The following is a 13,449-nucleotide window of genomic DNA, read 5'->3' as shown; positions in this document are numbered from 1 at the left end:
GCTTTGCAAAATTGTAACAGGACAATGCACTCCTGAGGCTCAAGCTACCCTATTGATCTGAACAGGTAACCCTAGGGCAGATCTTGGTACTCTTCACAACCCAATTCAGCAAACGGAAATGCAAAACAGCATTTCCATTCCAAAAAGGAGGTAAAAAGGAGTATAGTAGAAAAACAGGATGAAATAATGCCATGGAGAAGGTAGTGGGAGACTTAAACAGAAAGCTTAGAGTATGAAGGGGTTCAGGAAATCAACGCTGCTGAGCAGGATTCAGAGAAGTCTGCTCAGAGCTCCTATGTACTGAGCAATGGGGCGTGCCTGAAGGGGAATGGTCACAAGCAGATGCAGACAACAAGATGGGACAGCCATCACTTAGTCCTTGGGGAGACAGCATGTAAGACAGACACTTGCCAGAACCAAATTAAGGCAGGAGTAGGAAAAGAGTTGACAGCAGCAAGTATCATATTAAGAGAACTACCAAAACAACATTATTGGTGGGATCTTCACTGTCTTCATGCAGATAGGAAGGACATCTGAAAAACTGGTTTAGCTCACTCCCTCATTTTTGAGCTTGACCCACTTTGAAGTAAGTCAGAGTGCTCAAGATTGCTCTCTGGATCTATGAAAAGGAACACAGGCCAGTGGTTCTTGCAAACAGAAGAGAATAAGCTGGTTCTAGCACAGAGAAGGCAATGCAAACCTGTTTTACCTACCTCCTTTTCTGTCAGCAAATTAACATCAATCATTTTCGTCTGGATTGGTACCAGGGTTAAGGGTTCAAAGGTCAGGCTCCCTCTGTTTTTGAAATTGTACTGCAGCAGAAAGACAAAGGGATTGTACAATTTTAGAAATAGCTCCACCCAGATCACATTTACTCCTTGGTTATGTCATCACTGCAGAATAACCAAGCTAACATTCACATGCGAGGGTAGCAACTTACAGTAACATTTTTCTTACAGCTCAAGCAAAGAATCTTGATACAAACTTTGTTACTTCTTTCAATGGTCCCTTTCTAAAGGTCATCATTGCACAGGACTTCAGCTTGATGACTGTATGATCATTTTCAGTATAGCATTTCCAGAAGCATAACCCAGCCAGACTGGCAACTATAATGTCAAAATCTGTCTGCAGTTCTGTTTCTACTGCCACTGAGGGCTCCCTACCAGAGAGGGAAAACCCAGCTTGAGATCGACCAGTTCTACAGCAATAACTCCAAGGGGCTGAATAATCTTGCTTCAACACATAGACAGAAAACAATTTAAAAAACACTCTCCCACACATATTTCAATCCATGGAAACTCTGTAAAAGAAAAACTGTCTTCTGTGCTTCCATTATCAAGGGAGACTTAGAACCAGTGCTCATCAATAAAGAGTTTTGGAAACCAGGAATCTTGAGTAGGATTTAACTGTCTGCAGCATGGTTCCACCTCAAGTTCCAGTACTTTAAGTTTTATAACCAGCAAGTCAGGGAGAAAGGTGCATCTGGAGCAGATCATTCACCTTGGTTTCAGCAGGGATCACGAGGACGACGTTTTCTATTCGGATCCCAAAGGACCCATCTTCATAATAGCCAGGCTCTGCAGAAACAGACAGTAATTAACTAAGCCACATTGCTGCACTCTGCAAGTGCTTATTCCCTATGGCCAAACTTCCTCTCCATGTCTTTAGTCCACTGAAGTCACTAAGCAATCTTGACATCAGGCAACCACAGAGGCAAACAAATTTCTGACGCTACTAAATCTGCACAGAAGCCCCGAGCAAGGTGACAGCAGAAGTTCTCAAAGAGAGAAGAAAGAAGACAGACAGCCCTCAAGCTTCAGAATCTCCTTGGAATTCAAGAGAGAGAGCACTTGTGTCCAAATATCAGAAATTCTGAAAATATTAATGTCTTCATGAAAGGCAGGTGGGTAACCCCTTTCCCAAAACACTCCTTTAGAGACTGTTCCCCTGACTTCCTGAGAGGACTCTGCAGCCCTGAAGAAATGTAAGTCTCTCAGCAAACCCCAGCAGTATGTTAATTTACCACTGGAAGAATAAGGCATGCAAAGATTTAACAGCTGCCTCAAACAGCCCATAGCAAAGACAGGATTAGCTCCTGAAAGCTTGGTGTCCACCTTGTACTGCAGCCAGTTCTCCCACAGTATGCCAGAGCCAGCTGGTCAGCACAGCTCTTCTGAGGCCTGTGCTGTAGAGAGCAGGAAGCAGTCCTGCAGCACCCCACTGCAAAGGTGCTCCACGGAAGGTGAAAAGCTAATGTGAGGGTCTTTACCTAGAGAACTAAAATGACAAGTAAAACAGCAAGCTGAGGAGGCAGGCCCTGTGCTTTTGATCCAGCCTTTCCTTTACATCACTGTCACATTTGTTCCCTCTGCATCTTAAAAGAGCTTGGTCCCTCCCCAGTGACCAGAGAGTGCTAAATACCATCAGAGACAATCATGCCAGCCTCCAAGGGCTCGTCGGCAAAGGTTTTGTAGCTAATGCCGCAAGGACCCTCATGTACATTTAGGAAAGAGCCAACTCCGTGTCCTGTCCCATGCAGGTAATCCAAGCCACAGTCCCACAAGGCAGAACGGGCAAAGGAGTCTAGAAGGTGACCTGTGGACAGACAAGGTGAAAAAATTCAATCAAATCAGGCTCCCTCAGAGACACTGATAATCACACTGAAGGTTCAAACCTGGAAAAGATGCAAAAAAAAAAAACCCAAACAAAAAGCCTATCACCATTCCCTCAAAAAGCCTCATCACCCACAAAGAAAGCAAGTCATTGGATGGCTAGGAGTTACAGGGCAGATTTGGCAAATCTGGCATTCAGCCCTTTCTCAGCTGAAGAGCCCTTTTCCATTACACAGCTCTTCAAGAGATGGTTGTAACAGAAACATTGCACTGTTGCTTGTTCTACTGACATTTTCAGGAAAGAATCTAATGGTTAAGAGTCCCACAGAGAATTCTGTACCTGTCTTAAAAAGGAGCTAAAGTGAAAATAGAAGACCTGCCAATTGTATTTGGTGGACTAATCAGCCAGGCTTCTTCCCTGAAAGGCCACTCATTTCACACTGTTTCAACCAGAGGGCACAGAATTTCTGTTGCCTGCGTGTGAACACCAAGCCCATGTCTCCAAGTTCAGACACCCTTCAAGTTCAGTTTGGTTTTCTCATAGCACTGCGCAGTAGTTTTTAACGTGCCTACCCAAGAACACAAAATGAAGAAATCTCTAAAAAGAGCTGTTTTTGTACAAGGTGTGACCAGGGAGAAAATAACTGTTTACAAATTCACCAGAGGTGGATGGTATCTCACAACTTCTCCTGCACAAAATAAAACCAGCTCCTTTGTGTGTCATTTTCTCATGTATTTTCCCACTGATTTAAGAGTTTCCACAGTAATTGGAACAGACTTAGCTAGTCCTTATGAAGCTGGAAAGTGACCTCTTGCTTTGATAAGGCTATCAGTAAAGAATAAAGACAACCTCCAAGCACATGTGTTAGAGTGCCACTGACTGATGAAAGTCACTATCACCCTAGAGCCAGAGCACTTCCAACATCCTTCAGACTGTCCCCCTCAGATTTTTCAGCACTGGTTGATGCTGAGAGAGAAGGCATCAGTAATCCAGAATCCAAACTGTTGGGACGGAAACAGTTACATCACCATCTGCCTAGACTTTTCAATCATAATGTTTTCAGACCACTTAATAGTTCTTCAGAGATCAAAACAACCAATTCACCAACCCACCTTTGGTTCCATTTGGGAAGATGGCTGCACTCACAGCTATGTGTCCCTTCAGGACATACGTGAAGCATTCCTGTCAAAGAAATGTGTGCCATAGGTAAAGAGGGAAAGGAAAAGCTTTGTGTTCCCCAAGGAGGGAAAGAAAGGACACATCTTGTAGCAAATTGTGGAGGATAGGAAAAATTTGGTCATGCCCTCCTGTGGCTGGTAATGCCAAAGCAAACCACAAGCAGAAGGAGTTAAATCACTCTGAAGATCCCTCTCCAGTAATTACAGAGAGACCATCACAAACTCAGACTGCAGGTTAGCAGCAGCATTCACCTGATCTACATGACTCATTTTCTTTGTGGCTGTATTTTTATTCCTGGGCACACCCTACAGCCTATTTTTGTCACTAAGCGAACTACAATAATGAAATTAGTTTTAGTTAAGACTAATAAAATGTTAAAGAAGCAATTTAAAATAAACAAAATTACATTGTTAAACTTCCAGCACAGACCTTTTCAGTAAGTCTGAGACTGACTTTTTATATTGTACACTAGGCACAATCTGACTGGAGCCTTGCAGCAGACACTGAGCTTTGCACTATATTAGACCCTCCTGGCTCCCTTATTGGACAAACCAGTATTGTTTATCCTCAGTCTACTGATTTTCTTATTTCTTAGAGGAAACATGTAATTTTGCAGATGAGAGCTGTGCATTTTAAGATAGAAAGGTGTCACTTCTCTAAAACACTTTATATTTTGGAAGTCTGAAGTGTGACAGTCTCCTTTTCAGTCCTTATCCAAATGCTGCCACATACTGGTAAATAAATGGTAGGTAACTCGACAGAGAACTTTGACTGCACAGCAATAGGGCACATTACTGATTTAAGTATCTCTAACAATAAGGATCCAATCACAAACCATACTGTGGGGTCCCAACTTACCTTTTCATAGGCTGATGGTGTGCCAAAATGCATTGTCCTGGTCACATCTGTTGTACCATCTCTTCAGAGGCAAACAAAGATGCAGGAACCAAAGGGATGGGGAAAAACAAAGATGAATGTGAGAATGCACAGAAAACCCAGTCACAGTGCAGCAAACCAACCAAGCTCATAAATGGATAAAATCATCTGCTCTGTGCTACACAAGACGGATGATGTAACCACTCCTAATCTCAAAAATTCCTGAACACAGTGCCCCAGATGTAGCAATAATGATTCATAATTCAAACTGTTATCTTTCAAACATAAGCATCCCAAAGCTCTTCCCAAATTAGAATCTAAACTGCTCATAAAAACGATGCTAATTTGAGGTTTAGCAACTGGTACCTGTCTATTGAGAACAGGCCAAATTTAGCCTATTTGTATGGCAGTCGATTCTTTAACAGCTTTAAAACACACACTTTTGCAAGAATGACAGCTACCAGCCCAGAAAAGGGAAGTGTAAGGGGGAATAGTATCCTTTGCATCCTCAGGATGCCTTGTGCTAAGATTTCTATAAATCATCCTGCATGTGGATAGGGGCTAATCCAATACGTCAGAATCTGGCTCTAAGTTCCTTCTGCAAACAGCATTTTGAGCCCGCTGTCAAAAACACAATGGCTCTTGAAATAACGAGTTCCCTTTGAAATGCTCACTCCTGTCCCTGTGCTCTTCCCCACCACACACAGGCCGTGGTCACAAAGAACTCAGGGTTTAACTTCTCAGCAGGGACAAGCAAAGCATCCCTGTCACAATGCTGTGGTAAGTGCCATTGATGTCCAGCTTACATTGTATCCAAAGGGCTGCTTTTCATAGTGGCACTAAGGAAATCGTTAATTAGGCCATCAGAGGGGAGGAAAAAAGATCTCCTTGTAAAAATCTTATCAAAGGATGTCTGTATGGTTCTTTTTCAAAGCTCTTCCTGACTGACATAACAAAAAGGCATAGCTCTAAAGACAAAGCTCATCTCAAAGGAGCAGCCAGGCTTGTCTTGTGTCTTCCTGAACAAGCCACTTCTCATCTATTTACACTGGTTAAAAACATCCCTTCTTACATTTTCCATGGAGTCAAGAGTTCCACAGTAAAGGAACTGAGGCCACTGAATGGCACTGTCAAAACAGCATTGAGTGAGTTTTCAGACATGATGCCTTTCCAAAAACACACCCAAGACCCAAGTAACTACCGGGATGAGGAACCCTGACTCTGAGTCTCCCTAAAAAGGCAGAGAGCACCACAAGGCAGTGCTGTCCTTCTTCTTCACTCCACCTTGTTCTGGCCTCAATATCAGTCAAATCTGCCTACAGGGCAGATCCTGGCAGGGTAGGCGTCTCACCCAGCTGTGCAGGCTGCTGAGTAGGCAGCCCAAGGCTAAGCCAGGGCAGTCAGGCCTGCTCCCTATTCCTGCAACGTGATATGAAAACCACCAGCCATACAGCTCCCATCATACTGGGGATGGATGAGACTCAGATGGAAACTGTACTTTGACATCTTGTCCCTGACCTCGGCAAGGCCTGTCAGCAGCCCTGATCTGCTGTGGACTCAAAACTTGCTTGCCAAGGCAAATGTGAGCTGACCCTGCAGGGGTCATGGGGAAAAGAACACATACATGGCAGTTCAGCACCATTCATCCACTCACTTGTACTGTGCTCCTGAGTCCAGGAGGTAGATCTCGTTCACCGACAGCGTTCTGTTGGTCTCAGGAACTGGCCTGTTCAGATAAACACAAAGAGTTTTGTTCCACTCTTTTAAGGTCTCCAGCCCATGTCTGCAGTCCAGAAACCATATTAAGTGCAAGCTTGGATGTGTCAGCTCTGATTTCTTGTAGCAGTGATGGAAATCCCACACATGCTGAGCCAGGGATCATACCAAAGAGAGGATTTGTATACAGCACTACAGTACAGAGCTTTGCTGCTTCCAGAAAAACCCTCAACATCTGTTTCTTGGATGTATTTCAGAACAGTTGTGGCACTTCATACTCATCCTTCCCAGACTTCCAGCCCCGAAATAGCCCTTTTCTCTGGCCCTGAGCAGATCAGCATCATAATACATGCATGCTGCCAGCAAGGAAAGATCTTTACTTAGTGGGTGTGGAGTAAAGAAAGATAGCAAGCAACATCTCCCTGGAGTACTCTGTTGTGACTCCATGAAGAGCTCATTCCAACTATGTTTGCTGAAGGATGAAAGGAGAAGCTGTGTTTCTCTTACTTGTAGTGAATGATGGCTCCATTTGGACCTGTGCTTGATATGGTAGCAAAACTCAATTCAACAAAGTCTTTCTGCTGACTGAAAGAAAAGATTTTGATCACTACAGCACAAGTGAGGCGCACACCAAGCACCTAGGGCACCTGGAGTGCCTCATCCCCAATTTCACATCACCTCAGCCTTCCCCTTGGCATTGAAAGCCACCTGGATAAGCAAATTTGGGTAGAAGAAATGTACAATTTGAAGCCCTCTTCTCCCAACCACATGGAAACCTGTTTTCCAGATCTACTCTTTCCTTGAAGAAGAAAATTCACTACCCAAATCCCCCAGGAAGAGATAAGCTGAACAATTTCTACTTTGTTACTTTTTTACTCAAAGGCATTTTAGAGGTCCTGATGATGTGCACATGGGAGTAACTCTCAAAATAAATGGTGTTTCTTCTCTATCAGAAGAAGAAAAAAAATCTAAGTTTTACATACATTTCTCTGTGGTAAGGAAGCAACTCTCTTTTATTTAAGTGTCCTAATTGCAGCACTCCTCACTGCTATCTCAAAAGGAAACTGGACAGGATCTAGTGGGCTGGGATTTTTACATCCCAAGAGACCAAATTCTTCCCAACTTTTTCAAGTTTTCAAAGTAATCCATTAGTAAAGATTTGTCCTCAGGTAAAATACATCTGCAAGTGAGATACATTTCTAAAGAATAAAATAAAAACAATGGATGAAAAATGCCATCCAGAAAACCTCCCCAGAGTAGATTCACTTTTTACCTGCGGAACTCCTCTGCTTTGTCTGCAGCTACTATTTCTGTTATTGTTCCCTTTGGAACCTGGTGGACAGGGACATGGGTTGGATTAGTGCAGCAACAAGCAAAGGAAACGCTACATGCTTAAACACTGGCTCTTGTCTGTGCCTTATGAAACCCTGGAAGTGCCTTCTCTCCAGGTTTTCTGTCCTCATTCCTCAGTAATGACAAACACAAACCCAGCAATACTGTCCATTTGAGAAGAAGGAAGTGGAGATGGTCACAGCAAGATCACTGAACCATGACCAGGGAGCAGTCAGTGCAGCACTAACTTCACTGAGATGTGCAGAGACAACACCTCTTCACAGTCAGATGACACTAAGTTTAAGTAGTTCTCTTTAACAGCCCATGCTGTTAAAATTTTTATGCTTTTAAATCAAGAATGGAAGCAGTTGCACAAAAAACAATGTGTGTAAAAATTTACTTTAGGCATTTGATAAATTCAAACCTATGACACAACTTCCCCTGGACTGGAAAACAGGCAAAGCAGGGCAAGAGTTAGGTTTCATAACCCCTGAGGCTGACTTCATGAGGTACTCAGACATGTAAAAAGGCACCTTCTGGAAGTCATCAAGCCTTCTCCATAAATAAAGTCAATAGACTCAGACATGCAGTGGCATGGCTTAGTAAGTTGCTGTGTAACACTTGGCACTCTGCACATCCACTGTGTACTTCTAAAGCAGTGAATACACAAGTAAATTGTTTTTATCCCATTTTCACTGCATCTCCCATTCATAAATGCCAAGTTTGTTCATACTGGTTGATTATCATGAGAATAATTCCAAATTATTGTATGAAGCTGAATATTATTTCATGATTTACACTACCAAACCAACATGAGACAGCATTAACACTACACTAAGCCTGCTCAGGTAATTTCTCACTTGTTTGAGCTTTGGTCTGTGTAAAGTGAATGGGTGAATGTTTTCAAAAAATTAATTCAGCCTTGAATAAAAGTATGTTTGAAATCCTAAAAGTATGTTTGAAATCCTCAGAAAAATCCCAAACCACCAGATAAACCCCCAACTGTTTCCCCACTTTTAGTAAAGGCACTATAAAGACTAATAAAAAGTTTGTGCCAATGAAGAATTTTACACAGTAATAGAACCTCCAAGTTAAAAAAAAATACACAATACCTCCTTTTCCAGCCAGTTAAAGAGCTCACACAGGGCAACAGCATCTTTAATCTATGTTAAAATAAGCACAAGAAAAGGGAATTGAGAAGGAGAAAGATTTATCAAGCCTCAGTATAAACAGGTTTTGATGCAAAAGAATCCAACCTGTAAGTTTCAGAAACATAAACTAAGAGATGATCCAAGAGGTATTTTCAGTTTTTGCACACTGTAATTAATAGAAACACTGGAAAAGTATCTGGAGAGTTAAATGAATGTTAATAATTACTGCTGAGACATATCTTACTGTATGAAGTCTGGCTTTACCCCACACATCAGTTTCAAGGCTATTTTGCTTTAACAGCCAAGATCTTGCATCTCAGATCACAGAAGGCAATCACACGACTCATCTGGTGATGTGACAGGGGAACATCTCCTATGGGCACATGGCCACCACACAGTCTCTGTCACACAGCTTCTGGCTCTCTTGCTTTATGACCCCCTTTTTTGTTCCTTTTTTTTCCTACATGCCTGCAGCATGTAGGGGCAAGAAGCAGGAGATGTGTACAAGAACAAGGCATTATTTTGTTCTCAGGTGGCAGGTGATAAAAGTTCCTCTCCTCAGTACAACTCTTTTTACTTCCCATTAACTAACAGGGAGAGAAAAGCATTGAAATAGAAATTACTGGTTCCCAAGAAGCAGCAGAAAATATGGGACAAACCCAAAACTGCCAGCTCTGCTTCAACTGGCACATTTCTCTTACTGTGAAAACTGCTGCTTGAACACTAACAGGAAATAAATAAAAGTTCAGCCCCCACTATGAACCTGTTTCACAGGCAGCTTCTTTGCTTGAAATGATGAAGCTTCCTGGGAAATCAGCCTCATTCCCAGTGTCATGATGAGGAGGCTAAAAGAGTGCTTTGAGGACACTGGCTGCTTCTGAACATCTTGGCCTGCACTTCGCACCATGAGTCGAAGAATTTTTCTGTGCTCTTTAGGCTGTGTTTATTCAAGTGATAACAATATGAAAACTCCACTGACAAAGACAACAGAACCAGCAAAGGGGAAAGAACATCCCTTTAAGGGCCCACACTGCAAATAACATTTCTCAAGTCTACACAGTTTTCCCACAGAGCAAGGCAGTTTCCTCACACTATTGCAAATGTTGTTCTTCAAGGAAATGCAAAACACGCAAGAAACCTGCTTCAAGAGCAGTAGACATCTGACAAAAAACCTTTTTTATCCTGCTATCCAAATTCTTATTTTCTTTTTATCCAAAACATTACAACTGAAAGGAAAATGTTATTCCTTTCCCTAAAGGTACAGCAAACCTGTTGCCACGTGCAGGGAGACATTCAAGGCGTCACTTACATGTGCTCTTCTCATGCCTTCTGTTTCCGCTGCGTTCTTCACAGCTTTTGCAATGCAGATGGGGGTATATGGGGTGAGGTATCGGTAAGCCTGCAGCAGAAGGACAGGGATTACTTGTGGATTAGTCAGACTACATAATCCTACAGATTTAATAACTCAGCCTGGCCACAATTTGTACATTGGCAGCCTCTCTCAACCTTCAGCAGTATGAGATGCTGGTTGCCAAAAGTCAGCTAAGTGCACTTGGGGAGTAGAGAGGAGAAACAGTCCCTGATTGAAGGAAGAACAGCCATAAGGAAATCCAAAGAACTAAACAACAGCTTGTCATAAAGCAGGTTGAAGATCTGGATATCCTAAATACCATATATCTATATCAATGTCTGAGCCACAGATTCCTGTTGCTGATGGACACTGAAGGCCCAGAGGCCAATGAAAAACACTAATCCCTGATGCTGTGGTAGAACTTAGGCTGTGGAAACAGACTTAAAAGCCACCTTGACCCTGACAGTCACCCTCAAGCAGCAAGGAGCAAAGGGCACTCAGCCCAGGTACCAAGCACTGAGCATCACCACTGTTAATCATCAGCAGCTCTGACAAACATACCGAGGCCCAAGAAAACATGAAAGGCAAAGCTCAGCTTTACACATTCTGAAAGGAGCTTATGTCGCTGGTTTGAGACAAAGCTTTCCTGTGCTTGGATGGGGTGACCCTGCATTAAGAACTAGTAACTGATCCCTTGCTACTACACACTTCCTCAAACACCAGCTGTCCTTAGATTAGCAGGAATGCTTGGCTGGTTTCAGCACATCTTCAGAAATTCATCAGCTGAGGTGACTTGCCCAAATCTCACCACACTTGGCATCTGAAGAAAGAAGAAGAAGGAAGAAGAACCAAGTCTTTCGCCCAGTTCTCTGCTCTACTCATTATATATCAGGAGATGGGATGGGCACCTACAGAAGCACAGCCCAAGCAACATGTTGTTTCCTACTTTAAATGCATCATCATACAAATAAATATCACTCAAATTCGAGGAAAGGCCCAGCAGACCTTCTGCAAAGACTAAATTCACATAAATCCTACAGGCTTACAGTTTCCAAATTCTTAAAAACAACAAAACAATCACACTACATAATGCAGAAACTAAATTACAGAGTAAGTCACAAGAAAGTCAGAAAAGTCCTTTTATGAGTCAGGATAAATAGTCAGATTCTTAGGCTGTCTTGCCCATTATAAATACTGGTAAGTAGTATTAATCTTCTGTGAAAAGTATATTTACATGCAGCTGTAAACAAATCTATAAAGGGTTTGCAGATCTGTGTTTAATAATGGAATGGATTTTTGCCAGTGTCAATATTTGGCTCTGATGGAGACAGACATTAGATGGACTTCCAGCACTGGTGCTCTTCACACCAGCTGAGCAACTGGCCTGAAGTGCTTTGAAGTGGTGGAGAGCCAGGGAGGAACTAGAAAAACTCTGGCTCTTCCAGTGACTCTCTAAGTGGCTTTTAATCAAGACATTTCAGTCCTCCTTGTCTGCTTTCTATTGCACAGAGCTCTTCAAGGCAGGGACTCTCCCCATTGCACACAGAGGGCATGCAGCACTGTAACGGCTCAATATCAGCCAAAACTTCCAGTGCTCATGGGCTAAATAATGTCACTCCAACTCATTATATTCCTTTCTCTAGGTCAGGCCTTCTGTACTTCTCCACATGGATACTCTAAATAAATCAACTACAGCAGCTTAACCAAAGTGGGCTAGACCATTGACTACAACTACAGCAAGGTGCTTTCTACTCTGAAGTCAAAAGAACAACAATGTATCCTGAATGCTCCACAGACACTATGCTGTCAGTATTCTGTATTAGGAGGCCTAGAAATAGATTGATGGTGTCTGAAGATTTAACCCTGGACAGGGACAAAAACCTGTATATTTAATCACAGTATCTGTTACTTACTGCAAACTGGATAGTATTCCAGAGAATGTGATCTCTAGCAAACAAGAGATGTACATGAGATGCATGGAAACTAGCTTATTTGTCCAGAGTTGCCGTGTCCTTCCTCAGGTATCTTTCATGGCAATTAGAATATTAGGTGGACAGTGGGAGTCCCAGACAGGCAAGTTCAAAAGGATAGCAAGATACAGCACGTATGGCTGTACAGAAATTATTCTGATGCTACAACTGTCCCTCGGCAGATGCACTAAGTGCACGGACAACCAGTGCCTGCAGATTATCTGTGTCCCCACAAGGCCCTGCTACAACAACTCTGTCATCTTCTCCCTCCTGCCTTCAGTAAAAGACATCACATAGTGCCTGATATCCTCAAGCCACTGAACTAAATAAGGGGAACCAGTCTCAGACACTCAGATCAAGCCAAATGCACCCTTCTCAGAAGTCCTGCTCAACTTTCCTGCTTCAATTTCTGCAAGGTTCCAGTTTTTGCTGCTCGTCCACATGAGGCTGATGCTCCACCCGTGGGCAGAATGACCTGAGCTCACCCTGCTGCCTCTTCCCTCCCCTCTCTCCTGTACTTGTTTTATCTTAAGCTGACAATTCTTCAGATAAATCGGCTTAGCGAGTTGGAAGGGCAGCTCCAGCAGGAGCAACCCCAGGATTAACAAGCCCTTGATACCTCAGCATGGCTGGATCCCTTCTGCACAGGCTCCAGCCTGCATCGGGCTTTGCAGAGGGGAAACTGAGGCCAGCTGCCCTCATTACCACCCTTCCAAACCACGATGAGCAGAGAAGAGAAAAGCATTTTCCCTTGCTAGGGCCACTGACCTTGGGAATGGCCTCAGTCAGAGCATAGCTGGCTTTGTCACTGAGCCACACTTTCTCCTTGGGTGAGAGGCCTGCACCAACAGCCTGCAGCTCCGACAGGATAGATCCATAGGGCATCACCTGGATTTTGAACTCAGGTTCCAGAGTGGAGTCAAGCTGTAAGTGCTCCCTCACAGCTGGGTCCATCATCCGGTCACCATCAATGAAGAGCCTGAGAAACAAATTGGAGAGATCAAATAGGTGAGACCACATCTGACAGTGGCTGGGGTAAAGGAGGGAAAGAAAAACCATTCTGGCAACATTTCAGGGAGAAAGGAGATAATGAATTTTGCACTCCACTTTGTCCTATGTAATTTAACCACCAGCTTTCACAAAGTTTAAATCACAGAAATTAAGATGTGCCACCTCACTGAGAGGAAAGAACTGAGAGCATTTCCATTTGTCTGACACAGTCAAGATGGCTACATCCCATCACTGTGCTTGAAACAGGAAA

At 43.1% G+C, this 13,449-nt stretch overlaps 2 protein-coding genes across 3 annotated transcripts in view; one reads left to right on the top strand and one right to left on the bottom strand.

Annotated features, from left to right (window-relative positions):
* The window catches only part of ADD3 (adducin 3), a 322,976-nt gene that overhangs the window by 180,507 nt on the left and 129,020 nt on the right, over nt 1–13,449 (top strand). The window lies entirely within an intron of this gene.
* The window catches only part of XPNPEP1 (X-prolyl aminopeptidase 1), a 31,116-nt gene that overhangs the window by 860 nt on the left and 16,807 nt on the right, over nt 1–13,449 (bottom strand). For both annotated transcript variants that reach the window (XM_066323611.1, XM_066323610.1), the window contains 11 exons: nt 12,957–13,167; nt 10,177–10,266; nt 8,829–8,879; nt 7,658–7,716; nt 6,892–6,969; nt 6,323–6,394; nt 4,651–4,711; nt 3,726–3,795; nt 2,422–2,595; nt 1,501–1,577; nt 714–812 (listed from right to left, as the gene is read on the bottom strand). In XM_066323611.1, coding sequence (XP_066179708.1) covers nt 714–812; nt 1,501–1,577; nt 2,422–2,595; nt 3,726–3,795; nt 4,651–4,711; nt 6,323–6,394; nt 6,892–6,969; nt 7,658–7,716; nt 8,829–8,879; nt 10,177–10,266; nt 12,957–13,167 — 1,042 coding nt within the window. The remainder of the gene's footprint in view (nt 1–713; nt 813–1,500; nt 1,578–2,421; nt 2,596–3,725; nt 3,796–4,650; nt 4,712–6,322; nt 6,395–6,891; nt 6,970–7,657; nt 7,717–8,828; nt 8,880–10,176; nt 10,267–12,956; nt 13,168–13,449) is intronic.

This window comes from Sylvia atricapilla, chromosome 8 (genome assembly GCF_009819655.1).
Source record: "Sylvia atricapilla isolate bSylAtr1 chromosome 8, bSylAtr1.pri, whole genome shotgun sequence".
Lineage (NCBI taxonomy): Eukaryota > Metazoa > Chordata > Aves > Passeriformes > Sylviidae > Sylvia > Sylvia atricapilla.
Note: the sequence above shows the minus strand (reverse complement) of the source record. Positions and strands in the feature narration are given on the sequence as shown.